We start from the raw sequence: 25,731 nt of genomic DNA, 5'->3' as shown, positions 1-25,731 counted from the left end.
GGGGGCAAGGAGAGAGCCAAAAGGCAGTCAAAGCATGGACCGGACTGGACTCGTCCTTGACGTACCTCCGGTACGTATGTATCAATTCCACTTCTGACAGCCGGAGGTCGCGATGAGCACTGCATACGTTGACCGAGTGGAGATGGCTGACTGTCCTAACTAATACTGATTGGTGACTGAATGCTATACGGTGGTAGACTATGTGTACATGTAAGATGCTTGTCGCTACATACTATTTTCCCTTCACTTTGCAATGGCAAAGAATGAATAACTACCATTCTATCAAGTTTATGCCTCTTCCTCGTTCTTCCCACTTACTTGACTTTCTCATGTTTACCCGCCCGGCGTGGCCTTTTGCCCTCACGCCGTCCCAAATTCCCAACTTCAGGGCAACCAACCCCCAAAAAGCAGCCAAAGAAGAAAACTGAAAACCAAACAACGCGAACGACTCCACTAAGATCCTATGGATCCTATGGTTGGGTGCGAGATTGTCGGGCTACTATTTTAATGGGCCAACCAATGCGGGACTAGGGCAGCATGTCTCAGACCCTCGGGTCCTGTTAAGTTGTTTTCCTGACCCTCAAGGCGTCAACCGGTACTTCCGATCATTGGCAGAGCCACACCCAAACCTTTCTTTCAGGCACTCTGTGCCGTACCATGGGCTCCATGGAGTCCATACTGAGGAGTCTCCCGGTGTGGCTGGTGTACACCCGACTGTGGCACAGATGGATAAACATTGAGAAGGAGGCCGCTGATGAGTCTGATCCAATTGAAATCAAAGTCTTGCCGTCAATTGCCGGCGGATGGAGTCATCTGCTTCTATACTTGGTCAGGACAATCAAGCCACAGGACCCTACGACGGCTTGACCGGATGACCGTCATTACCATTCGGACGGCAAGCGTGATGAAAACACTAAAGTTGAATTTGGATATATCATCCCAACAGATCATGGCATTGGCTTTGCTATGATGTCAATAGCACGCTTCGTCTGGAGTACTGATATCGCCTCAAAGGAACCCCGCATCCTCCTAGATCACCATGATGTTTCACTCGCTCTACAGTGTACTTTAGACGTATCGACACGCCATATGAATTCCATTCGTATGGACCTGATAACCACAAACCAGGGGACACGGCGTGCGATTGAGTTACCATTGAGCCACTTCTGTGTTTGCTAACAGAGCTTGGGGAAACCAAAAGCGTAGCGTCTCACACCCGGTGACTTTATCCGAGTCTTGGAGAAGGGGCACGTGTTGACCGCATTTACACCTCCATCGCTCACGATTACAGCGCCCAATCCTTTGGGCTTCTGCCACACAACCAGACTATTAACTGGTGGAGGGGACTGAACAGATCCCGCAATACGAGCACGTCCGTTGTGTTTGAGACAGCGCCATAGGGATCGTGCAGATCTAAGGGTCCAGCGCATGCGCGTTCGAGTTCTCACACGGTACGGAGTTAACCGCGGGCTTCTAAATATAATCGAAGCCCATGTAGGAGGAACGGTTGGCTGCCGCAATGCTCGGCGCGCTAGAGGGTCAAAAACACCAACGGGCCGAAGACTCATCGTCATTCGAGAGAATGCGGAGCAACTGTGGATGATGACGGAGATGTCTTATGTATGCATGGCGCTAGCTGCGCAGGTGAAACTGCCGGGCAAGCTTGACGAGGTGATTCCCGCTCCAGGAGCAAGGAGACAAAAGCAAAAAGTATATTGCTCACACTCGGACTCGAACCGAGGATCTCAGCATTACTAGTGCTGCGCTTTACCATCTAAGCCATGCGAGCTGATTGGTTGGAAATTTTCCCAAAGTTTGTTACAGAGCTCATGACTAAGCGCATCAGCTCAATTGAGCTTATAGTACGGTCTTCGAGAGGTAGTATCACCAGTCAGCTTTAGCCCTACTTTGGCGCTCTTTGTATATGGCAGTCAGCTAGAAACTCCATGGCTGGTGAGCCATCTGGTACGCGCGTCGTACGAACTCACATCCACACTTTATCAGTATATCTCATCCATTCGTGCCTTTGGCCCACATATATATGCCAGTACAGATGACTACCACGTCGGAAAGACTTGCCCATCGACTTTGAGGCCGTAAACGAGTTCAGATAGTCGAGTCGAGATATCGCTGGCCTACCACCACCGTTTCACCTGACAGTGAGAAGCGCTTCACACCCCCCTCCCCGAGTTGGACGCAAAAAGGGAGACTATACCAGCGCGAGACAATTGCAAAAGGTGGCTGCACAACCAACACCATCACTAGCCTTCAAATACCGACTATGTGCAACAGCTACACTGTCTTGTAGACGTAGCTAGGCAGAGTCCACCATAGTCATGGAACCAATCTGTCTGTACCGCATCTTCGCACTTTCATGGCACACAACGGCTCTCCACATAATCTCTACACTACATCTTACTTGCCACCTCCCATACCCCGAATCAGTAAGTCTTCAAGTCTACTCAATCACATACTACCCGATACAGCCCTCCATATATCCGAACGGTCACAAAGACACCGTAGACATCGACCACAACCCCGCTCCATCAAGCCGATGATGCTCTATGCTACCACCCTCATCGAGCAGCCGCATCACGCCCCGAAACACATCTCAAACACGTAGTCCAACTGAGCCTCCCGTCCACCAGGTTCCCATCAAAATACTCTCTATCGAGATAGATAGCCAATTCTGTCTGCATACCATGATTGACTCGCGCCATTCGAGTTACATCCAATAGGACCAGGAGAATATGTCAGTCGGCACTGTCATGTCTCACGCAATCGACCATCCCGGTAGGGCCAATACATCCAACAGTCACTGTACCACTGCCAAACCAAGCCAGTATCATAGACGCCACGATCAAAGCAGCATGCAGAAGAGAGAAGCATAAAGAAGCCCCCCCTACGAAGAGCAGTTCCGCCTCTCGAACAATCACACCACAACCGCAAGCTCGGCCTACTCACCGAGATAGAGCAAACATCCACGGCACTGGGCCCAGATAAGCGCCCCAACGACAAGCATATACCTCCAGACCTGAGGGTCTCAAGGTACTCAGGATGATAAGAAAGCTACATCGGAGGAATAACATAGCTCTCCTCGCCACCATAAGCGCGCCAGAGACTAATAATGGAACGAAAGCACCGCCATGCAAACATCATATCAGATCGCCATGTCGCCAGCAACGATCCAATACCCAACCAAGCGTTGCTCGCACGAAACACTTCTGGAAGTGGACGTCAGAGACAGCACAATCCATCTGACCTCCCCCACACGGACATCGCCCCGCAAGCTCACCTCACCTCTCCACATCAGATCCCTTTCCCCATAATCTATACCCCAGCGACCCTTCCCATAACCCCAAAGCACGACATATAACCCCCTCCCCAACAAACAAAGAATAAATCCACAGCACGTACCTCTCCAAAAACAAACACATGATAAACCCAATCTACATTCCCCGGAAACCCTACCCCACCAACCCCCCAAAAACAGCACAAAAAAAGAATAGAAGAGTGCTCACACTCGGACTCGAACCGAGGATCTCAGCATTACTAGTGCTGCGCTTTACCATCTAAGCCATGCGAGCGGAGGATATCTTTTTCCCTAGAATATGCGTATAGAAGGGAGATACAAAGCCAAAACTGAAAGTAAGTTCGGAGCGTTCATCGAAGAACGGCTGACGTCAATGGTGCCGCGTCACGGGTGGTTTACTTTCTTGGGTAGGTGAAAAGTCAATTCCACGCTCCAATATTCAGTCAATTAATTTATCCCGTACTACATGAGAATATCCAGGACAGTATTGAATTTTTTTTTTTTTTTTTTTCGGTTGACGATCTGTAGAGGTTCATTAGTACCGGGGAAGGTATTCTCTGTGCTACTGTGATAGGGATAAGGTGTGTAGTACAGTACTCACCGCAGGGCAGGGCACTTAAGTGGAGTGAAAGCGGGAGGGGGATTGTCGGTGGGGATCAGCATTCATTACACTCACTGGCCCCTAATAAATATAATTAAATTTCAGTAAAGGAATCACTTGTTCTGGTAACCTGCCACTGTTTCTCAAGGTAAGTTGTTCAAAGACTGTGTGTAGCTTAACTGCTGGAACTGTTCTCATTTCAAATTACCAATTGCCCACTGTGCTACAATACTGTACTGCAACGTTACTAATCACCATCCCCGACACCGGCCCATCGACACCCCATCAATCGACCCACGAGGCTAAATTTAGACTACACTCAACACCCTCGCCCCCAATGAAATGAACACTTAAGAAAATTGTTTTGAAAAGTTATGTACTTGGTATCTGGTTTCGTCAAATCCGAAAACACATCACATCACATCAGAGAAACATTAATGAGCTTCTTTTGGTTTACAGCTGGCCAGCAGTGTTGAAGTCCTCCAGAGCAACCTGGACACGCTTGCTCATGGTCTTCTCACCCTCACGGACCCAGACGCGGGGGTCGAAGAACTTCTTGTTGGGCTTGTCCTCGCCGTCAGGGTTACCGATGGTGCTCATGAGGTAGTCCTTCTTGTTCAGGACGTAGTCACGGATACCGGTGAGGTAGGCGTACTGCATGTCGGTGTCGAGGTTGACCTTGACAACACCGTAGCCGATGGCCTGCTTGTACTCCTCCTTGGAGGAGCCGGAGCCACCGTGGAAGACGAAGAAGACGGGCTTGTCCTTCTTGGAGCCGGTCTTCTCCTTGACGTAGGCCTGGTGCTTCTCGAGGAGCTCGGGGTGGAGACGGACGTTGCCGGGCTTGTAGACACCGTGGACATTGCCGAAACCAGCGGCAATGGAGAAGTAGGGGCTGATGGGGGAGAGAGCGTTGTGGATGGCGAGGATGTCCTCGGGCTGGGTGTAGAGGGAGTTGTTGTCGACGTCCTCGTTGTTGACACCATCCTCCTCACCACCGGTGATACCGATTTCCTGAACGAAGATGGTCAGACGGGTTGCTATGGCGTTGACGTGCAATTGCAGTTAGAACTTACCATCTCGAGCCACTGCTTCATGGGGGCAGCACGCTTGAGGTACTTGGCGGTGGTCTCGATGTTCTCGTCAACGGGCTCCTCAGACAGATCGATCATGTGGCTGGAGAAGAGGGGCTCGCCGTGCTGCTTGAAGTAGCGCTCGTCCTCATCGAGGAGACCATCGAGCCAGGGAAGGAGCTTCTTGGCGCAGTGGTCGGTGTGAAGGACGACGGGAACACCGTAGGCGGGAGCAATGCTGCGGATGTAGTGGGCAGCGGCGATACCACCAGCGATGGAGGCCTTCTGGCCATCGTTGCTGACACCCTGGAGCAAGCTGTCAGTCCTTATTCGCCTAATGATGCATAAGGCTCATGTAGAACATACCTTGCCAGCGAAGTAGGCAGCACCACCCTGGGAGACCTGGAGAACGACGGGGCACTTCTGGTCGCGGGCAGCCTCAAGGACAGCGACAACAGTAGAGGAAGAGGTCACGTTCTACAACGGTCGAAGTGGTTAGTTCCAAGCTCCTCGAAGCATTGCAAAGGTCTATTGAGGCATGGATGACTTACAATGGCGGGGAGAGCAAAGCCCTTCTCCTGAGCGTACTCGAAGAGACGGAGGACGTCATCACCGACGATGACACCGGCCTTGCGGGAGAGCTTCTCGAGGACACCCATTGTGATAGTAATAGACTGGTAGTTGGCTGATTAGAGTGGTACAAAAAGTGATGAGTAAATGACTGATGGGGAGATGAGGATTAATTAGATGGAGAGAAAGAAGAGAGAAAAGAGAAGAAGAGGAAGAGAGGAGAGAAAGAAGGTTGAAATAAATTCTGGAACAGCTTGAACTAAACGGAAAGGCCTTTACCGAGCGACGAATACGGAGCTGGAGATTCAAATCGGGCAGAGAGAGAGGGGCAACGAGTTGCTAGGGAGAAACACACCACACACAGTTCACTTGAGGGAGGGGGGAGGGGGTGGGAGGGGTGGAAAGGAGGAGGGGGGGCAAAGTGACGAAGTGTGTCACTGCCAGTCATGGAGGGGCAGCTCGAAAGAACTCACCGGTTGGTGGGGAACGATGTGTTCAGTATGAAATCAGTGCTGTTGCTGTTGAGTGTAGACTGACAAGAACCAGAGGACAGAAAACCACAGGAAGATGGAAATCAAAAAGGTCGAAGAAAGAGACCGAATCCTCTGTAGAAGTAAGTGAAGTCACATTGGAGCGTAACCGGACAATTGGAGTCCGATAATGGAGCATTGATGGATGATGCTTCCATTCTGAAGCCGACGATGACGCGCCTTGCTTAGGTTCCGTTCTCTGCTTTCTCTCTCTTCCTCGGCCGGCTTCCCGGGATCCCCCGCGTCCATCACATGACATCATCCCGGCCGGCTCGTTCCTTGGGTTCTTCTCCTCAACCGGTTTCTGCTTGCAGCCTGCATTGCCAGGTGGTGGTAGTACTGTATCCATGATGAACTGCTGTTGATTCATTCTGGTGCTTGAAGGACAGCTGATACGCATCTCCCCAACCTACTTTCACTGGAAGCTGAAGGTCTCTCCCCATGCAGTAGCAAGCTCAACAATCCCGACTCAAGCTCACCGCATCACCGCCGTAATTCGGATATAACATTCATTCTGCTCCTTCCGAGCGAAAACACTGACCCCGGACTCTCCGTATTTCTTTCGTGCTTCATCCTGTTCTCGACCTATCGGAAAAATCTGCGGGGAGCATTTCTCCGGTTCGAGATCCCTCTATGGACCGGGTCATATGCCTTCCAAGTTGTTCTCAAGTACAAGGTCTTTTCACTACGTACGGCTATTGCCGGGTTATCAGATTGATTGCGCATCTGTTATTACACTTAGTCTTGGCTGCCAATTCACGTTAGGTGAAGTTTCATCTACGCTCTTTGATAATAGAGAGTTGAACGTGGACATCGTTCAAATGAAAGCTATACAAAGATACATTGCCATTGCCGCTGAGATCAAACTTAGTTTAAACTCAAGTATTTCTCTCTTGGTACCAGCAGTACTGTTTGTTACTGGTCCTTCTATAGATTCTTCCGGCATGAACACCTAGAGGACTCTGCTCTTATGTATACCAGCACCTCAGACTAGGCACTAATGTTTGGCCTTTCCAACTCATAGAACAGGAGATAGACCTCTTTCTGCATGCCCAAGACATCAGACGTCTTGCATTCCTTGACTTTCTCGTCGGAGATGCGCCACCATCGATCGTTTTGCTTGCGGCGGCGGCGATGCCGGAAGCTGGATGCTGCTGAAGTCTCCGTGGGCTGCGTGCCTTTGTCACTAGTGAAGGATGTCCTCGAGAAAGTCTTGCTCCAGCGCCCGCTCTCATTCGATGGGCTGAGCGGATCGGAAACTGGCGAAAGGGTTTGCTTGGATGTTGACGATCGAGAACGATTACTCTGAAAAGAAAGCCTAGAGCTTGATGTGGTGGGACGAGGACTCGGTGACAAGGGAGTTTGTAATTGAGATGATGCTTTAGACTCATTACTCGAGGTGGAGCGTGAAGGGGCCGGGGACATATTAGGTGAGTGGCTTGCCGGCTCCGACGATGTCGAGATACTGAGCGCCGTGGGCTCAGGTTCTGAAGATTGACGAGCTCCCAGCCTTGGACTGGGTGCCACGGAAGGGTTCTCACTGGTGGCTCGACTCTGAGCATATGAGCTGAATGCATCAGGAGTGGAGAAGGGCGCGTATAGATGGTTGCGACGGAAAGACTCGTAGTGTCCACTGTTATGACTACCTTTATGGCAGACAATCGCTAGTAGTCGAAACCATTTCTGGCTCAGGATACCGCCAAGAGGCAGGCGTTCAGGGAAAGACACCTTGGCTGCATTCTTGGATGAACTGCTTTGATCGAAGATTGATCGGGAAAGGTGAATAGTGATGATCTTGGGGAACGCAACGATTCGCATATGTCGTGCGATCTTCCGCTTTGGTGCGAGCTCCGAAGGAGGCAAGCCGACACCTTCTAATCCGCCTTCAGGGTCTGTCGAGATTGCGTTCTGTATACGCTCGATTTCCTCCTCGAGATGTTTTCTCTCCTCGCTCGAACGGGCCCTAGTCAAATCATGCGTTTTGATATCCAGGGCATGCTGCAGCCGACACCTGTCGCACTTGAAGTCATCGATATACTCTGTCTTGAGTAGCCCATCGAAACAGGCGCTGAGTGTGGTGGAGCTCTTCTGCGGGACCTGCAGCGTCAGGTTGACAAACGATGTCTGATTCGGCTTGTACTTATAATGACAAAACTGACATTCGATCTGAGACTCGAGCTTTCCCTCGAAAGGAAAGCTGTATTCATTGTCGATTTCCTTCAGCTTGGTATCGATGATAGCGGGAAGTCCATTCGGAGACCCGTCATCGATGCGCACTTCGATATCCGTCGGACTCTTCGCTGGAGGTTCATGTCCCGAGTCAGCGACCTGATTAGTCTCCACCGCGCCTTTCGCCCTCAATCGCGCCTTGACTCCCGCATGATATTCGTCACACAGCCGCTCAGCCACGATCTGCAGGAACTCCTGCGCGTCTTGCTGACTGCGACTAATTCTTGTCCGGTAGGCGTATTCGAGTGATTGAATGAATGGCCGCGCGGATATCGTCTTCTTGTATATCGGGCGCTCGTTCAGGCGATCCAGCATCTCCTTGAGTGCCCTCGTGATGGTCCCCTGCTGCAATTCTCGGATCCGATCCGGCTTCCCATCACGTGGGATCTCGTCCAGCGGTGGCAGAAGACTGTAGATCTCTGGCCCATCCAGCTCACGTCGATGAAGCTCTCGGATCAGGTAAACCCGCAGCTCCCCGAGGCCCGCGAGAGCCTGGAGCACGGAGTTGATGAAGCAGTCATTAGCGGGGTTCGATAACCCCACAATGTTCTTCTTACGACCGCTGTCACTTGATTCGTCGCCATCGATTGTGTAATTCGGCCCAAAAACGTAGAAGAGGGCGACGGCCGCAAGAGACGCTCCAGCCGCGTACGCGGCGACTGTAGTCGACTTCTCCTGCATCACCCTTCGGGATAGAGCGGAGATTCGTCACGAGTTCCGAATAAGATAGGAATAGCGATGTATGTGCAGATTATCGACTCCGGTGCTATGGCCGCTCCATGGGATAAGTTGTGCCACGGAGGGGTGGACGATCAAACGAAGAAGGGCGGATGGAATCCCGACGCCAAGACGAGGATTATCGAGTTTTTCCTTCAACCTTCCAACTAGTCACGTATATATACAAGCGGGCTGGTGCAGGTCGGGGTCTCGGGGATGAAGTGCGTTCGATCGTTCTCGGCAGCTCTAGTGGGATAATCGTCAGCCGTCGTTTTCCCCCCATAGACCGAGGGATGTGGAGAGAAAATGGGGTAAGGTTTGGGAGGGGGAGAGGGGCGTCAATCAGAGTGGCAGCGGTCTCACATAGGCCGAGTCTAGGGTTCTGTTAATGAACAACACCGCATGCTAGCACAGGTGGTGGACTGGTACACTCAATCTCAGCACAATAGATGCAATGCGAGTTGACCCGTTGCAGGTAGAAGGCGGCAAAAGCATTGATCCTTTCTTGCTTGGTATTTCGGAGGTTCTCCAGCGCCGAGCGCCCCAAGCCCCCCCCCCCAAATGTTGCCCGACGCAGTTCGATTTCCCCACAAATTGTATCTCAGGCGCATCACCCCTTTCCTTATTATATGGCTTGTCGTCGATGGAAGCAATTTCCGAAATGAGGTCAAATATCAGCACATCAGGAGCCCTAGCGAACTCAGGAGGGCGAACGCCCGAATGGAAGGACATCAGTTGATAGTGTGCTAATCCCTTGCTGCCTGCGTTGTATGGTCGCGATTTTGACTAGGCAGAATAAGCAGAAAACCATGAACTGAGCGCTGTGTATGACTCCCTTGAATATTCTTGAACGCCGAAAATGCTCTGCGGATGCCAAATCCTTGGTTCAAACCGAGTCAAGGTGACAGGGAAGAAGAGCGGAGATGTCGTTTGAACTTGGTGTCAGGAGATCTGAAATTCAGCCTCAGGCCACTCAAGCTCCCTGCAACGTCTATCGCCGAACAAACATCGCCTATACTATGCGACGCTACAAACCTAGACTTTTCGGGAAGAGATTGGTTTCATTGCTTTTAGACCCATCTACTTTAGTGAAATGCCGTAAACCAGACGACAAGCCAGGGCATGCTCCTCGCATGCAAAATATCCCGTAACAAATTCCAGCAAATGGCATCATGACAGGTATCCCAAGAGATTTATACAAACGGGCTTTGTGAAAGAGGTTGAAAAGATTAAACAAAGGTATATCTACGCGCGGAAAGATTCAGGCAAGGTGGCGACCTTCTCCTTGAAGAGATCCTCAGCTTGCTTCCAGACGCGGGCGTTCTCCCGGTCCTTGAGCTGGAGCAAGCTAGGAAGCAAAGCCTGACTGAACTGCTCGGAACTCTCCCGGGGCAGGAGAGATGGGAGGTGGTCGATGCTGATCGCACTCAAGGGAGGGCCCTGAGTACCAGCCGGCAGGGTGACAGGTACCGTAGGCTTGTCGAAGGTGGTTGTGATGTCGTACACGGGGATAGGGTTGTGAGGATTCGTACTTTGTGATGCCTTTGTCAGCTGAAACCCGTTGGTAGGACACGTTAGAATAGAACTTACGTGTCAGCGCTCACGTCACAGATGACTGACAAGCGGCGGTTGGGCGTAGCAAGGGTCTCAGGAGTGACGAAACTAGAATCGTCATTAGTTTCCACAGACATGAGAATTATCAGTACATTGGCGAACTCACGGTGGGATAGGAGAAGATAGGTAGATGCAGTTGACAAAGATGTCTGCGTCTTCAATGATTTCCTTGAAAGGACCGCCTGTGACTGTTAGTGGCTAATGCTCTGGAGCTGTGTGAAAGAGCGACATACCCTTCTTGGTCTCCGCCATATCCCACTGAATAATGTCGGACTCAGGAATGCCAACATCCTTAGCCAGCTGGACGGCACCATTACCGCAACGACCGAGCTATTCATTATCAGATATGTCTCCTTCGCAACGAACTAAAAGTGGGTACTCACAGCTCCGATGACAAGCACCTTAGGGGAGCGGCCAGACTGCTTCTTTCCGGCTTCCAAAGACTCCTTGACAGACTTGATCAGGAGGTCCTGATTGGCATAGGGAACCTCTCCGGGCAAAGTCTCGCCTTCAGGGTGGGTCAATTGCCATGCCCAGTTCTTGATGGCCAAAGCAGAACCTGTGTGGAGTTCAGTCGATAAGGTCGATAAGGACAAGTGATCCTCCATGAATGCGCTTACCAGCATAACCGGCCGACCAACCGAAAGCTAGAACGAGAAAATATCAGCTACCGGTAATAGCTACCGAGGTAATAATGGGGTCCTACCAGCTACTCTGCGTCCGGACTCATCTTGGAGGAACTCGAGATCGAGGAGAGCACCACCACCTCGGGGCCACCGGCTCAGAACCTTCTCCCAGCCACCCTGCTGCTTGTAGCAGTGTGCGAAAGAGATGTGGACGTGCTCGAGGGGGAAATCATCTTCAGGGAGTTCCTTGAGACCAAGAATGTAGGCGTCCTTGGGGGCATCCTTCACCCAGGAACCTTCTTCCACCAGAGGCGCTCCGACCTTTATCAAACAGGTTGTAAGACTCGTGTCGCAGGAGAGCAGTGTAAGTAGACATGCATACCTTGGTGAACTCCTCGTCTGTGGAAACAAGCAATTTATTAGACGTTGACTCTCCGAGTTCCATTGAACATATTGTGAGTCAGCTTACCATCGAAGATGCGCTGTGTAGAGCGCTCAACAGTTACGTCGTATCCGGCATCTATAAGAGCCTTGCAAGTGGTGGGAGTTACTATCCAGTAATCAGCACCATGCTGGAGTAAGGCATGTCAAAGTAAATTGAGTGCAACGTTGACTATGTGAGTCGGATGTTGTCCATACAAGCAGAACGAGCCTCGGCGGGCTTGGTTTCAGCACGCAGCCAGATCTTGTTGGAAGGCATGATGATTTTTTGGTGAAATTCTTGAGACAGTACACAATTGGAGTTAAGGAAGGAGTGAAAGAATGATTTCTAGACTTTTCAACAAGAAAATAAGTTTATAGGAGCTAGACCTATGACACACACTGCACCTTAGTGAAGGCGGGGTGATGGGGTAGTTGTTCCGTTCCGGATGTGACTCAGCGGTGATCAAACCCGATGTCGGCGATTAGCAAGTGAGACACACTAGAGCATCATTGGATTAGATCCAACGGACCTGAACCAATGATATAATAGTATTATGACGGAATTCGATGGCAAGTCGGCTCTAGTCCAATGACATTGCTGCTTCATCGGCTCCTCCGCGCCTTACTGTGCAGTAGGATACCTATACTACATACTAAAGCAGAACCATTGCTCGCTGTCAGTACGATGTTTATCGAAATTTAGACATGTGAATCTATAATCAGGGTCCTGTTGCTCGTGGAAAATCTTCCAGCTGAATGCATATCTTGTCTAGTTAGCCAAGTTCTCTTTGATACTGGCAGTTCCACATATACTGTGGGCACGTGGATTCTCACAGGAATAATATCGTAATGAACAAGTCGAAGTCGAAGACGAGGTCTCTTGGTGTAATCAACTGACCACCCTGCCTGACTACCGCATAAGGAGCCAGTGAAAGTAGTAGGTCTAATCAGGTCTTCTTGTTGAACTCGATGAATCTCTTGCCCAGATCCATCCATGGCCAGCCAGAACACTGAGCGGATCTCTCTTTTCGAACAAAACTGCTGGCCTTTTGGCCCCGTTAGCAGGATGACTTTTATCTCTAACTGAAGAAGCGGAAGATCTTATATTGGGAGCAGCAAACTGCTCATCAGTCTTCCACTATTTTGCCGTAGTGTCTGTTGCACCCTTGATGCTTAGACTTCTCAATAACAGGTTGTGCCAAGCCGTATACAAAAATGCTCACACCTCGCGCCTAGGTTCGATTTTCTCCATTGAGCCTCATCGGTCGGCTTCTCAGACAAAGCAGCTGTAGGAGGTTTGATTAGATCAGTCGACCGCGTCATCCCAGAAAGATTGCTTCAGCAGCGCTGGCTTGTTCCACGCCTCAACTCAATCTTATCGCAATTTCCGGACCCCGGTTTCTGAAGCCGGTTGAGTGCATCAGCTCATGCAAGAACTTGAGCCGAAGGATTCAACAGAGATCGCGCTGCAACTTGACTTGCCAAGGGTAAATGAGCCGCTGGAGTAGAACGGGGCTGATCCGGGTACAGTACGCTCCCTTGAACGAGGCAAAATCAGAGAAGTCAAAAAGGTAATCTGTTTCTTGAAAGGGTTGAACCATTAATGAACATGTCCTAATGATTCTTCGTTCATTGTTTTGACCGTAAGCGAGGATTTGGCGGTGATAACGTAGCCGACAATCTTTGTGGCTCGACTGACATGGCCTCTCGTGGGCTTAGATGGGGCCAAAATGCCTTTCAGTTTCTCATAGCCTGATAATGTTTATAAATCTGCCGATGTCTCTTCGGATATTGTCCCCAACTTTCCCCAAAGATAAGCTAAGCGGGTACAAGGCGTGCCAGATCAAATGGGGCCGATTGCGCTTCTTCCAGATTGTGATATTCTGACAGTGTCTTCTGCATGTATCTTGCCAGCCAAGTAGCGTCCCTGACCAGATTCTTATCGAACAAGATACGAATAGCGGTGAAACCGGCACGCATGAAATGCTCTCGTCTCAGCCTGGACCATGACTCGACCTGACCCTTCTGTAATGCCCTAGCATACTTGACGTATGGCATGGGATCCGGTTGCGTGGGGTGGTGCAAGCACACACAGGCATGAAGCAATGAATTGGCAGCCACAGTATCGATCACCTGTATATATTTGTCATAGAGGTCCTGCGAAACACCGTTGGAATGCTCCGGCTCATTCTGGGTAATCAGCTGACCCAAATGGCCTCCAGCAGAAAGGAGGGCTGGTGCCCAGACCCCGTTCTCAATTACCAGATCCCCGGAGGGCGTAGACATGCTACGTGCGGAAACATAAAGCCGCATTGCGGACTCTATCCCACGCCCGTACCGAGCCTCCGCGAGCACAAGGTCATTTAGAAGCCCACTGAACCATAACCTTGCCGGTCGTTGGGTCAGTTGGCCATTTGTGCCGCCGATGTCCTGCTGTGCTAGCGACCTCAACCAATCTAGAGCCATATTCTGCATGTTTTCTGCAACCAAGAATTTTGTGATGAGAGGCGTGATTTCGGAATGGAACAACAACCGTCTCGACTGCGAATCGGAGGCAGACCACCAACTAGCGATCCTCGATGCAGTCCTCGAGTCCTTCATCGCCCTGACAAATTCAGTACCCGAGAAATTGCCACTTAAGATAAGCAGCTGAGACGTCAGACAGTTGCGCAGATCAGCTTCGGTGACATTGCCTGCCGCAGCCAACTCTTCGAACACCACCATTGGCTCTTTTGCTACTCTCGAGTCTCTTTCCGACCGTATAGCCCTGGCCTCCTTCGGGGGTTTCACTCGAAATAGCGGATTCTCCAAGATGGTTTGGAGATGTTTGTCCGTCGCATAACTGGAGGACTCGGGATTCCTCGGCGATTGCTCCTCGGAGACATCGAGTTTATCGAGGGTGGATGCACGGGTGGATGGATATTCGCGATCAAGTTGACGCCGAAAAGAGGATGTAAGGGCGTTGAGGAGCTGTTTAGACTGACGGGGCGTCCGGGGCAACGGGGGGTGAAGGCTTTTGAGCCAGGGAGCGTAATTTAGTCTTGGTGTGCCTTTCATGACGTGATGGCTGCAAGACCACTGGGATCAAAAGATCAGAGAAAAGTCTGTAACTTGGGCGAATGAGTGAGCGAGCGAGCGAGCGTGTAAGAAACAACTGTAGTCGTGAAAGTCAACGATTTGCTCTCTTTACTGCTCAAAATGACAATAAAAGCTAGGGACGGAGGTGGTTTGATGAGGGGGCCAGCCAATGTGATATTGATTAGATGAGGCAACGCTAGTCCGACGGGCGCCTGCGCTGCGCCGCGGTCAGTCAACCGGCCAGTTGAAGCGGATCATGGACGCAAGTTGACGGGCGGTGAGCGAGGGCTGGGCTGCTGCTGCTGCTGCCACCTCACGACGCAATCAGCCAGAAGGGTCAACAGTATCATGAGTAACACGTGACATGCTTAACCCCAAAATGTTGAGTGGAGAAGTACTGAACTATAAGCATGCCTTGAGTCAATAGAGAGTCCATAAGCTGTAATCACCATATTGTGAGAGGGATGAATTGTCCTTGTTCATGTGTTCGCTATATAAAGTGAAGTAGTGAAGTAGTAGTGGATGACGAAATTCACAGTACACTGACAAGCTTACCCCAAGTTTGTACTGTAAGGACTTGTTCATTACAGTATGAGTAGAGTGAAGTGACTAAAGCAACCACTCCCAGGGCTGCTTCTCGCTCAGCCGCGCCCGGCCACTCTGATCAGTACTGTATTTGTACTGTTCCTTACCAGTCCTTGTCTGGTCGTGTTTTCTTTCTTTCTGGTGGTGCTTCCGCCCTTCTTCCACCACCCCATCCAAATCCATGAACTCGATCTGCTAAGCTAAACTTTCTGCACCTCCTACCTACCAACCTACCTGTACTCTTCCCCCTTCAACTCTTCCAACCTATTTTTCCTTACTCTTTCTCTTTCCTTTCTTTCCCCCCCTCCAAAAGAATTATTTCCTCTGGTGTGTCAACTTCGTTCTCCAGCTTTTCGTATTCTTTTCGTTTCCCCCTCCCTCAACTCCTCCTTACCCAGAATCCTCGAACAATTCGGCCCTTGTGTGCCTTTTCTAGTGGTTCTTGGGTGCTGCTGACCTCTCTCGTGAGGCTGCATCTCCATCATTGCTACCGTACACTAAATTACGACCTTTTACCCGCTTTTTCTTCCCACTAGCCGCACCTTGTTTTCTCCCCTTCGACTACGTTGGGTCACATTCTCCATTTCCTTTCTTTCTCCCTTCACCATCTCTCGATTTGGGAGATTCACAAATAACAACTAGAAGATATGTCTGAAATTCAATCAAGGCCCTCTGCCTCCCGTGGCAGAGTATCTGCCCGTGGCGGCCGTGGCGGCTATAGCTCCAGAGGTGGTCGCGGTGGTAGCAGATCCACAAAGGCAGACAACTCAGAGGGCGCACCCGCCGCATTCGAAGATGAAGGAGAAATTGGCCAGATGAAGAAGAAGTACTCCGACACCCTGCCCATGCTGAAGGAATTGTTCAGCGATTGGACCGATGAGGACTTGATTTTCGCTTTGGAGGATGCTGGTGGTGACTTGGAGGCAGCAATTGATCGCATCAGTGAAGGTCTGCTCTTTTCCCACTCCCCATTGCTACGCTACTCACATTCGGTCGGCTGCTGACATCGCTCTTGTCTCTACCCAGGCAATGTCTCTCAGTGGGGCGAGGTAAAGAAGAAGACCGCAGACCGCAGCCGTCCTAAGCCCAAGGAGGTACAGAGCACCCCGACCGAGTCAGTCGTCCCCTCTGTTCGCGGAGGCCGTGGACGTGGTGGATTTGAGGGCCGGGGCCGTGCCCGTGGAGATCGGGGCCGTGGTGGTCGTGGAGGCAGGGCTGGTGTTCACACCAATGGCGCCCGCACAGAGAAGCCAGCTGTCGCTGCGACCGTTGCCGATGCTGCTGCTGCTGCTCCCGAGACCGCCACAGTTACAAAGACGGAGAACACTGTCGATGCCGAGCCTACGGCTACCTCCGAACCTGTCGATGCCTCGAAAGACGATGCTCCCGACGTCCCCAAGCCCAGCGTGGTCCCCGGGGGAACGAAGACGGGTTGGGCCAGTCTGTTTGCTAAACCCGCACCGCCACCCCAGCCCAAGAAGCCCGCTGCTCCCGCTCCTGTTCAGGCCCCAGAGAAGCCTGCTGCCGCGCCAGTGGAAGAGCAGAAACCAGTTGAGCCCACTCCCGCCCCGGCTCCCGCTCCCGCTCCCGCTCCTGCTCCTGCTCCGGCTCCTGCTCCCGCTCCTGTTTCTGCTCCGGCTCCTGCACCTGCACCGGTTCCCGCCCAGGCTCCTGTTCCTATCCCTGTCCCCGTCCCCGTTCCAGCACCCGCCCAGAAAGCTCCTGAGCCTGTCATCCCTCAGACTCTGCCGACCGAAGAACCAATCACTGTTAGCCCTCCTGCCGAAGTGCCCGCTCCTAAGGACGATCTGACCAGGAACAACCTCGCCCAGATCCCCGATGTTTCTCCTCCCGCCCCCACCGCTACCGCAGCTAGCACTGTGGGCAGCACTCTCGAGTCTGCTGCTAATGCTCCGGTTGCCGCAACCCCCACCCGTGCCCCGGCCAGCATTCACCCCTCTAGCGCTTTGAAGCACAGCACTCGCACCCCGGGTACTCAACGTCGCGTTATGGAGCAGCAGGAGGCCGTGGTTATGCCAGGCAACCATGCTGTGGATCGCGCGGCTGTTCAGTTTGGCAGCATGGGATTGAATGGCGATGCTGCCGATGTTGACATTGACGAGAACAGAGAAGATGCGGAAACTCGTGCCCAGCCTCCTCAGCATTCTCCCGTCGCTCCTCGCGCCTCTCTGCCTCCTTCCACTCAAGCGCAGGTCCCCACCGAAACCCCTGCCGTTGCCCGTCCGGCTCCTGGTCTTCCTCCTGTTCCCCAGGTGTCTGCTGCCGACAACTCCTTTGTCGACTTCTCCCGCTACGCTGACGCCTCCCACAAACCCTATGATCCCTTCACCCAGCCGGTTACGCAGCCTCAACCTCAAGTTCAAGAGCCCTTCGCCAACCAGGCTCCCATTCAGCCAACCGTGACCACCGGCAGCGAATACTCGCCATTCTATGCTGTCGATCAACGCCTTCCCTACAACTACTACGGCTCCTATGGTCAATCCCAGGACGCCACCGTTGCTGCCCAGAGAGCCGGGTTTGGTGTCTCTGGCGCCGAAGTGCAGCCGCACATTCCCACCACGCAACCTCCCAGCCGCTACGGTCACGTTGAAGCTCCCAACAGCGGTCACACCACCCCCAACCCAACTCTCCCAGGCGCTACCCAGACGCCCACGGCCCAGCACATGCCAGGCCAGGGTGCTCATAACTACGGATACGGCTACCCTTACTACTCCAACCCTCACTACGCCTCATACATGAGCGGAATGAACCAGTACGGCAGAAATCGCCCGATGTACGACGATGCTCGCCGATATGATGATCACTATATGCCCCACAGCAACCAGTACGGCTATGGAAGCCAGTATGGTCCCTATGGCGGCAAGGCGGGAATGTATGGTCAACCCCACGCCTTCTCTTACGATCACACCTCTTCACCTGCCACGGCGGCTTCTTTCAACCAAACCATTCCCGGGCGTGACTCAGTCTATGGTCGTACTGGATCTGCTCAGCCATCGGAGAGCCAGCAGTCAGCCGCCGCAGGATCCACCGCTTTCGGATCTGGCATGTCGGATGTCTTCGGTCGCTCCCAGGGCAGCTTCGGCCAGAACCAGCCGATCACTCAACAACCCCCGGTGACATCTGAGGAGACGAAGAGCTTCGATACTCCGAAGGCGGCCGGACCCAGCCCATCTCTTGCGCAGGCCAACCGCCCTGGTTCTGCCACGAACAGCGCCCCTGGTCAGCCTCAGGCCCAGAGCGGCCTTCCCCCGCTGCAGGGTCAGCAGGGTCAGCAGGGCTTTGGTGGTTACCCTCACCTGAACCCTCAGTATGGTGGCGGCTTGGGTGGTCTGGGCGGTCACCAGGCGGCGGGTTCTCAGACTCACCACCAGCCTACTGGCTATGGTAACTACGGCGGCGCAGGCTTCGCTAACTACTATGGCAACACTGGACGTGGAGGCTGGGGGGGCAACTACGGCCACTAGGGGATAATGGCGTTACATCTTAAGTGGTGATGAAATCTACATTGGCTCTTTCCCTTTCCCTCTTTGCTTTTCTTTACCTTTTTCCTTGATCTCGGGGTACGGCAAGCCCCTCCCTTAAAGGAGAATATCTCGTTTTATATGCCACTTGTTAACACATAGCTCCTTTTTATGTTCTTCTCACGTGTGTAATCTGTACTCTCCACGAGAGCTTGGCTGGCTGCTTCTTTGGTTGATTTCCCCGCGGGGTTGCACTCATGATGTACTGAATGGAAAAAAAACGTTTGATCTTTTGTGTTTCTGCCCCTTTTGCTCTTTTTCTCCTCTCATGGGTTACGACATATGCCGATGTCCTTCAACTGATACTTGATGGCTTCCCTCGCGGATTTTCTTTTATCTCCCTTTGCCCTCAACTCGGTGTCTGGTCCATGGAAAACCCTTCTCGCTTGAACCCATGCTCTTATCGACCTTGCATACCTTTCGCTTCCTGTACTACTTCTTTCTTGGGGTTTGGCTGGGGACATCATTTATGCAATCTGGCTGGATTAGGACACAGGACGGGGATTCGAGAATGCAATGAATTGAATTGGGACGGCGTTTGTCACCGGGGATCTGATCTGATGTATGAAGTAACTGGGCAACGACGGTTAACGCATGTATGTGCACTAAGATTGAACGGGAGCAGTGAGCTGCGCTTCGATACTAAAAGATTCCGTATCGCGAGTTCATGCTAAGTCTTACCTGCAGCTGAGTCCCGTACTAGCGAGGTGGTTGCTTTGCTGGGTAGCTCATTTCCGAGATTGATCTGGCATCGCCATCTACTGTATGGAAGTTACAGAAGTCATCACATCGTATGGTCTCGACACGAAGCCATGTGCAACATTTCCGTTTGGATCATGTGATGATAGTGATGATGTGTTCAGTGGGAGGTCTCCAGTCCGGATATATTGATGGATATCACGTCAGTCTACCATTCACTCTGTACCTCCAGGCATCGACGAAACACAGGCAGGACCCGCTTGATAAGCCTGCTTCATTCACTGTTTCCCAACCTCAGCTTCCAGCGGGCTCCACTCGTTCCCTCTGTCCCCCTCACTATATAAGAAGTCTTCTCCCTCCTCTTCCTCTTCTTCTTCTTCTTCTCTCCCCATAGCCGTCGGCTCCTGTCATTCCTTCGTTTTTCGGTTTCTTTCTTGCTTTACTTGTGCTTCTTAGTCTGTCTTTCTCCTGTTTTCTGTCCTTGCTTCTTATTTCCCACATTCTGTGGTTCGTATCTCTTGGCCTTTCTTTCTTTCTTTTTGGGAGGTCCCCTATCACAGGTGACCGAAGTGCAGGCTGCGCAACTAACCCCCAAATGTCGCAAGGATGTTTCATCCAGTGCACCCATGGCATCTCCTGAGGGACCGCGCAGTCACCCCGAATCCACGTTCGCGCTTCAGATCGATTTATTTGAAGCCCACTACTGTATTACCGCTCCCCAGTGTGGTGGAATGCATCAAGTGAGGACTTCGCACAATCCCCCTTGGTGATCTCGAGTGCCGGCCTCCTTATCCACAAAGCCTGGGGGGAGAAGATGCCTCCCCCATTCTTCGGCCTGAGGGGGGCAGTGGCCCTGTTCTATCCCTGGCTTTTGCAATCATGGACTGGCGAAGACCGGGCGAGCTACACCATAGAGCAAACTCCAGTCAAGTGTCGGATGGCCCCTCCTGTATTGTGAATTATCTCCATAGCCTTTGGGAAGATACGGCCTGTAAGGGTGGAGGTGCTTTGTTGCTGTGAGGGGCGGTTGAATAGCACTTGCACATTTTTCTTTTCTTTTTCTCTTCTGGTTGGTTTTGCTTGGTCTTGTGTTACTTGCGCTGGTTGTGGTTTCTATTTGGGGGCTTGGGTGGTAGAGTATGGGAGGTAGGGGAGCGTGGTTTGGTCTTTCCTACGCATTTATCAGCTGGTTTTCGTGTATACTATGGTCTGTGGGCTGGAAAATAGTGACTCTCCGATCTTTTTCTCGTGTTGCCAAACGGCTAGAGGCTTTTAATCGTATCTCTGTGGGTAGTTAGCACGACATAAAGCGTTCACTGCATTTGGCACGTCTCGAAATTCGTATCTATGTCTCCTACTCCATTCATTCCATCTCAGAGGAAGACTCACTTTCTACGCCGGTCCCAGGTACGCCAAACACGATAGCTTCCATCTACTACTAGCTAACAAGTACAACGTTTAAGTCAAGTTGGCCGATCTATCATGCAGAATTCAAGATCTCTGCGCGCCCTTACGGGTCATACGTCCTTATCATCGCGCACGACAATACACACAGCAGCGAATCCTAAAGACGAGACACCCGGATACTTCGCTTCTTGGCTCTCTTTACTTACGTTGAGCTGCTATCACATTCAGAACGAGACTGCCTTCAAGCCTGCGACTGCGACCCGAGACTGAACATCTGACGACATCCCAGTTCTAGGTTCCTGTCAAGTAAGGCAAGTCTCACGATCAGTAGCCTTCTCCTATATCGGTGGTGATGTATCCTTGCATGTTTCTATCTCCCCGAGCTCAACTTTTTCGAAATCCTGGGCTAATAGGCTTGATTTGCAGTGGCAGGTGCCGTCCCTTCCATATCCTGACCTACCTACCTCTGCAGCACGATGAGCCACGAGCACACCTACCTTTCACTATTAAAGAATCTATCTCTGTAGCGCAAGCCTAGTTTCCCGTGATATATCAGGCAGCGTGGTGGATGAGCACGTTAACGATTTGAATCAATGCGGTCCTCGGACCACGAATGGTCAACAGGTCAAGAATAACATGGCATGTGTGTGTGGCTTTTTCAGGCCGTCTAGTTGGCTGTGCTTGCTTCCTTCCACTAATCGCCTGCTGCTGTCTGTTAGGGTCGTTACGCGAGCTATTCTAAATCCGAGGCAGCGGATGTACAACAGATGGATGGCGTTGTGCCAAGCGGGTACTGTAACATACAGTGTGGACATATTAAACCTCTTCTCGTGGCTCTTTGGTGGAGGATAGGACGGCTGCATCTTGGGCTGTTGTGGCGTTTGGGATATGGGTTTATGGGTTTACCATTATCCTGTGTGGTGCGGTACTCGACTCCGTTTCCGTGTCTGGGTGTACGTTTTGGTCAGGGTGTGTGCTTTGGGGTCAGGTTGGAGGGGGTTGTGGTGGATGGACAGTTGATGCCTGGTTATTCCGTACACCGTCGTGGATTATGTCCGGGCTATATGGTGGTGGTGTACTACAATGATACAAGCCTCGTTGGCACACTACTCAATTGCATGCCCGCACTGAGTGCCTCCATACGCAAAATATATAGTTGAACCCTGAAATCCAATGGTACACAAAGCAACCTAGCAATTTCCCCATATACCACGTCTAATCCCATCAGAATCTATTTCGATCGCTTCATACGTGAGGAGAGGCAATAAACCGTCAAGTAAGTAAATCCAGCAACATGTACTCACCACTGCACATACCTGCCCATACTCTGCAGCACCAGAAAGCCGAGAATATGGGATATTGTATTATTGGTATATAAAACTTTAAGTTGAGCTGCATACCACAACAACAGGTGCTGTGGTCTAGTGGTATGACGTCACGTTGTGGCCGTGCCAGCCCCGGTTCGATTCCGGGCAGCGCCACTTTCTTTTTTTTTTGGGACATTTTTTGCATCACCTTTACAGGTGAGCAAATCATTTCGATTTTTTTTTTTTTTCTAATTCTCTAATAACCACCTCGCTATAGCTCAAGATTAAGCTTAGTCTCTTCACCTGCGACCTGCGACTAGGCTGTTGCTCGGCAGATTGTCGAATCAGGCGCCGCCCGATTGCAGTGACCCTTACAGAAAGCGCGATGCACAGAAGGGGTATGTTTATATGGATAGACAACAAACTCACCGCTAGAACCATTATGAATATACAATACCGCTCTACCTCACTGCCTCATCGCTGTGTCTCCCTCAGCACCCGAGTAGGCCACTCCAGCCACCCCTCCCACTGCGGACCCAAATGCTTCGCGATAACCTCGATCAAGAACCGACCTCCATCGCCAAAAGCCCACATGTGCCTCGCCTGATGCAGAACGACGCCGTAGCATGCCAGAATCACCAGTGCCTCCGGTCGGCGCAGCTCCAGAGTCTCGATGTACTCCACATCCACTATGACGGGCCACCCGGTGATGCCTCCGACATACTTCACCTTCGAACCGCCACCGGTTACACCCGTCGCATGCATTGAGATCTGCAACGCACGCACCGCCTGCCGATAAACCGACGTGGTTTGCTCGCCCAGCCGAGCCGCTTCGATCAAATCCATGATCTTCCGACACTCCGGCCCCAGTTCCTCATCCCAACGGAACATGTCCTGCCCATACTGGAGCATTGGCTGCAATATGGATCCCCGCAGCGCCTCCCACGACTCTGAGGTGACGGCCCGTACGCCCCGGTGCAGTTTGAGATAGTGTACGAATTGGTCGAGAAAGCCATCGAAGCTATTCTCCTCACGGTAGATGATCGTGTCGCAGAGCATGTGCAACCCCAAGACCGACGAGAACAGGAACAGCGGGACGCAGGTCTCCTGGGTGATGTCCCGGCGCTCTTGACTGAAGATTTCCAGGGCGTGAGTCTGCAGCTGGGCGGCGTGGCGGCGGTAGCACTCGCGCTCCGCAGGCCGGACGATGCTGTAGTGCAGAGCGCTGATCGCTAGCAATTCGTTCAGAAGGTAGGGGGTCAGCATCCCGACGCGCATGAGGTCGGGGTTCAGCATCCAGTGGGTTCGGCCGTCGCTGAGGGAGGGGATGGTCTCTGTTGTGAGGTTGAAGAGGAGCTCGGCGTGGACCATATTGAAAGGCTGGTATTCGGAGCACGTTGCAACCGATTTCGCAGGCTCGACCGGGGCCTGCGGCGGCGACGGAACACTGGGGCTGGGTCCAGCGTTTGTCGGAGTCGAGACGGTGCTTCGTTCTGATCTGGTCGTGCTGCTCCTGAAGCGGTCCGCGTATTCACAGACACGTTCCGAGCTGCGACAGTTGCCGCAGAGCGGGTGTTTCTCGTCGCACTAGGTGCATCGTTAGCAGGCTGCGCTACAATCGCTGTACGTCGGAACCTCACTTTGATATGACGTCTTTTACACTCGAGACAGCCATTGCGCGATTTTCGGTGCGTCCTCCGCGGCATAACTGTCATGATTCCGGCGCAATTCACATCCTCCAGACCAGGGCTCGTCTGTATTGTAATGATTGGGATGTATGGGAAAGTGTGGGCCAACAACGGTCAACTACCGCATCGGGAGACCGTCTGCCGATAAGCTTAAACGATTGAGGCTCAGGCAGCAACGAATTCCAACCTATAAGGACGCAGGCGTCTATTTTTATTGAGCCAGATAATCCGAGACCAAGGATAAGTGGAGGGGAGAATTCATTTCAGAGTAGATGCATGTGTGCACGGGAAAGAAACCTTGAAGTGGAACAGACCTCGAAACCAGGGACCTGCCTAATTGAGGGGTACGCGTATGCACAGACGGCTCAGCCCTCTAAGCCCGATCGGGGAATATACTCGGCAACGAAACCGACTCCTCAATGGCTGAGTTGGAGAACCACTCCATCTATCAAATCCTCTCTATACGCGTATATAGCCCTCAAAAATTTCCACGTGTGCCAGACTAACAGCAATGCTTTTGAGGGGAGGGGTCCACGCCCCCTATATAGACTCATCATGGCCAGACAGCAGAGACAGAAGCTGTCGAACAAACCTAGTCTATCAATTTCAGTCCGTGACCACACCAACCTAGCAAACTGCTACTACTTAGTAGTATAGGTAGTCAATCAGCCAGTCCGCCCAGTGGTGTGCGTACAACCACGAACCACACTCCAAATGGCCCAACTCAAGCCTCTAGAAGGAGGCTATTACCTGTGGACATACCTCCCGTCCATCCCGGCCGCAGCCATCTTCGCCGTCCTCTTCGGGCTGGTAACCAGCTACCTCTCCTTCAAGCTCTTCCAAACGCGAGCATGGTACAATATCTCCTTCAGCATCGGTGGAATCTGTAAGTCCACCGAGTTCCCCAACCCACTATACACCCCCCCACGAGACCAACAAACCAAACTCCCCAAAACAAACCCAACACTAACATCAGAAATCCAAATAGTCGAAGTAGTAGGCTACATAATCCGAATCCTAAACTACTTCAACACGGCCTCGGTAGGCCTGTACGCGATCCAAAGCGTGCTCATCCTACTGGGTCCCGTCCTCTTCGCAGCAACGGTCTACATGACGCTCGGCCGAATCATCCGCAGCCTGTCCCTGACGACGCCAACACCACCAGGCGACACCAACCACGCAAACAAACCCGCAGCGCTCATCCCACCGAAATACCTAACCAAGCTATTCGTAGCCAGCGATATCCTCTCGTTTATCGTGCAGGGCAGCGGCGTGGGCCTGATGGTGCGCGCGACGGGCCAGACGACCTCCAAGGCGATCACGGTGGTCGGGCTGATGATCCAGGTCGTCATGTTCTCGTTCTTCATCGTCGTGGCGGTTGTGTTTCACCGACGGAGTATCGGGAATCGCCAGGCTCAGGCCCAGACCCAAGCCGAGGGTACAATGCCGCGGCTCGGCCAGTACGGCCGTCCCCTCGATAAGCTCATGTATATGCTCTATGCGATCAGCGCGCTGATCCTCGTTCGGTCGATCTTTCGGGTTATCGAGTATGCTATGGGGTTGCATGGGTATATCCTCACCCATGAGTGGACGTTGTATGTCTTTGATAGTGTGTTGATGTGGTCGGTTATGGTCATTTGGGCAGTGGGGTTCCCCGGGAAGTTGGTGGAGGAGAAAGAAGCGTATGAGGTTGAGATGGAGGAGGAACGGATAGTATAGTCTAGTATAT

At 52.0% G+C, this 25,731-nt stretch overlaps 7 protein-coding genes and 3 non-coding genes across 10 annotated transcripts; 4 read left to right on the top strand and 6 right to left on the bottom strand.

Annotated features, from left to right (window-relative positions):
* Positions 1 to 1,716: 1,716 nt before the first annotated feature.
* BO97DRAFT_t59 lies at positions 1,717 to 1,789 on the bottom strand. Its single transcript has one exon. It is a non-coding gene; the product is annotated as a tRNA-Thr (tRNA).
* A 1,725-nt stretch (positions 1,790 to 3,514) lies between these two features.
* On the bottom strand, positions 3,515 to 3,587 carry BO97DRAFT_t58. Its single transcript has one exon. It is a non-coding gene; the product is annotated as a tRNA-Thr (tRNA).
* A 502-nt stretch (positions 3,588 to 4,089) lies between these two features.
* Positions 4,090 to 5,937, bottom strand: BO97DRAFT_403395 (fructose-bisphosphate aldolase FBA1). The gene is made up of 4 exons (XM_025694722.1): positions 5,539 to 5,937; positions 5,354 to 5,464; positions 4,991 to 5,293; positions 4,090 to 4,928 (listed from the first exon to the last, which is right to left on the bottom strand). Exons 1-4 carry the CDS (start codon positions 5,644 to 5,646, stop codon positions 4,368 to 4,370), a joined length of 1,083 nt encoding a protein of 360 aa, XP_025554557.1. The 5' UTR covers positions 5,647 to 5,937; the 3' UTR covers positions 4,090 to 4,367.
* A 1,140-nt stretch (positions 5,938 to 7,077) lies between these two features.
* BO97DRAFT_384513 (putative ubiquitin C-terminal hydrolase) lies at positions 7,078 to 12,077 on the bottom strand (the record flags this gene model as incomplete). Its single annotated transcript, XM_025693429.1, has 13 exons — positions 11,913 to 12,077; positions 11,743 to 11,823; positions 11,656 to 11,672; positions 11,354 to 11,594; positions 11,268 to 11,294; positions 11,031 to 11,206; positions 10,881 to 10,977; positions 10,754 to 10,829; positions 10,624 to 10,695; positions 10,283 to 10,564; positions 9,446 to 9,541; positions 7,541 to 9,001; positions 7,078 to 7,480 (listed from the first exon to the last, which is right to left on the bottom strand). Exons 1-13 carry the CDS (start codon positions 11,971 to 11,973, stop codon positions 7,078 to 7,080), a joined length of 3,090 nt encoding a protein of 1,029 aa, XP_025554556.1. The 5' UTR covers positions 11,974 to 12,077.
* A 1,500-nt stretch (positions 12,078 to 13,577) lies between these two features.
* Positions 13,578 to 14,753, bottom strand: BO97DRAFT_306181 (uncharacterized protein; the record flags this gene model as incomplete). Its single annotated transcript, XM_025691165.1, has 1 exon — positions 13,578 to 14,753. A coding segment is annotated over one exon (1,176 nt), but the record flags the coding sequence as incomplete, so codon positions are not given.
* Positions 14,754 to 15,607: 854 nt separating this feature from the next.
* Positions 15,608 to 19,181, top strand: BO97DRAFT_403391 (putative RNAPII degradation factor Def1). The gene is made up of 2 exons (XM_025694721.1): positions 15,608 to 16,307; positions 16,386 to 19,181. The coding sequence occupies exons 1-2, from the start codon at positions 16,007 to 16,009 to the stop codon at positions 18,842 to 18,844; spliced, it is 2,760 nt and encodes a 919-aa protein (XP_025554554.1). The 5' UTR covers positions 15,608 to 16,006; the 3' UTR covers positions 18,845 to 19,181.
* BO97DRAFT_210641 (uncharacterized protein) lies at positions 18,978 to 19,791 on the top strand. Its single transcript, XM_025690566.1, has 2 exons — positions 18,978 to 19,497; positions 19,589 to 19,791. The coding sequence occupies exons 1-2, from the start codon at positions 19,111 to 19,113 to the stop codon at positions 19,643 to 19,645; spliced, it is 444 nt and encodes a 147-aa protein (XP_025554553.1). The 5' UTR covers positions 18,978 to 19,110; the 3' UTR covers positions 19,646 to 19,791.
* A 2,626-nt stretch (positions 19,792 to 22,417) lies between these two features.
* BO97DRAFT_t62 lies at positions 22,418 to 22,488 on the top strand. Its single transcript has one exon. It is a non-coding gene; the product is annotated as a tRNA-His (tRNA).
* A 232-nt stretch (positions 22,489 to 22,720) lies between these two features.
* BO97DRAFT_362916 (Zn(II)2Cys6 transcription factor domain-containing protein) lies at positions 22,721 to 24,277 on the bottom strand. The gene is made up of 2 exons (XM_025692478.1): positions 23,955 to 24,277; positions 22,721 to 23,901 (listed from the first exon to the last, which is right to left on the bottom strand). The coding sequence occupies exons 1-2, from the start codon at positions 24,027 to 24,029 to the stop codon at positions 22,789 to 22,791; spliced, it is 1,188 nt and encodes a 395-aa protein (XP_025554552.1). The 5' UTR covers positions 24,030 to 24,277; the 3' UTR covers positions 22,721 to 22,788.
* A 389-nt stretch (positions 24,278 to 24,666) lies between these two features.
* On the top strand, positions 24,667 to 25,721 carry BO97DRAFT_384506 (RTA1 domain-containing protein; the record flags this gene model as incomplete). Its single annotated transcript, XM_025693428.1, has 2 exons — positions 24,667 to 24,888; positions 24,991 to 25,721. Exons 1-2 carry the CDS (start codon positions 24,717 to 24,719, stop codon positions 25,719 to 25,721), a joined length of 903 nt encoding a protein of 300 aa, XP_025554551.1. The 5' UTR covers positions 24,667 to 24,716.
* Between the last annotated feature and the right edge of the window lie 10 nt (positions 25,722 to 25,731).

The sequence above is a fragment of the Aspergillus homomorphus genome, assembly GCF_003184865.1.
Source record: "Aspergillus homomorphus CBS 101889 unplaced genomic scaffold BO97scaffold_5, whole genome shotgun sequence".
Lineage (NCBI taxonomy): Eukaryota > Fungi > Ascomycota > Eurotiomycetes > Eurotiales > Aspergillaceae > Aspergillus > Aspergillus homomorphus.
The sequence above is the reverse complement of the archived record's forward strand: the minus strand, read 5'-3'. Positions and strand labels throughout refer to the sequence as shown.

Bases quoted from the DNA above. Each gene is read 5' to 3' on its own strand.
- BO97DRAFT_403395 (XM_025694722.1), bottom strand. From the start codon at position 5,646: ATGGGTGTCCTCGAGAAGCTCTCCCGCAAGGCCGGTGTCATCGTCGGT. The intron at 5,294-5,353 runs GTATGTTCTACA...AGCTTGCTCCAG, and splicing joins CTGCCTACTTCGCTGGCAAG to GGTGTCAGCAACGATGGCCA. The intron at 4,929-4,990 runs GTAAGTTCTAAC...ATCTTCGTTCAG, and splicing joins TGAAGCAGTGGCTCGAGATG to GAAATCGGTATCACCGGTGG.
- BO97DRAFT_403391 (XM_025694721.1), top strand. From the start codon at position 16,007: ATGTCTGAAATTCAATCAAGGCCCTCTGCCTCCCGTGGCAGAGTATCT. The intron at 16,308-16,385 runs GTCTGCTCTTTT...GTCTCTACCCAG, and splicing joins AATTGATCGCATCAGTGAAG to GCAATGTCTCTCAGTGGGGC.
- BO97DRAFT_210641 (XM_025690566.1), top strand. From the start codon at position 19,111: ATGGAAAAAAAACGTTTGATCTTTTGTGTTTCTGCCCCTTTTGCTCTT. The intron at 19,498-19,588 runs GTATGTGCACTA...TCTTACCTGCAG, and splicing joins GGCAACGACGGTTAACGCAT to CTGAGTCCCGTACTAGCGAG.
- BO97DRAFT_362916 (XM_025692478.1), bottom strand. From the start codon at position 24,029: ATGACAGTTATGCCGCGGAGGACGCACCGAAAATCGCGCAATGGCTGT. The intron at 23,902-23,954 runs GTGAGGTTCCGA...CGATGCACCTAG, and splicing joins GTAAAAGACGTCATATCAAA to TGCGACGAGAAACACCCGCT.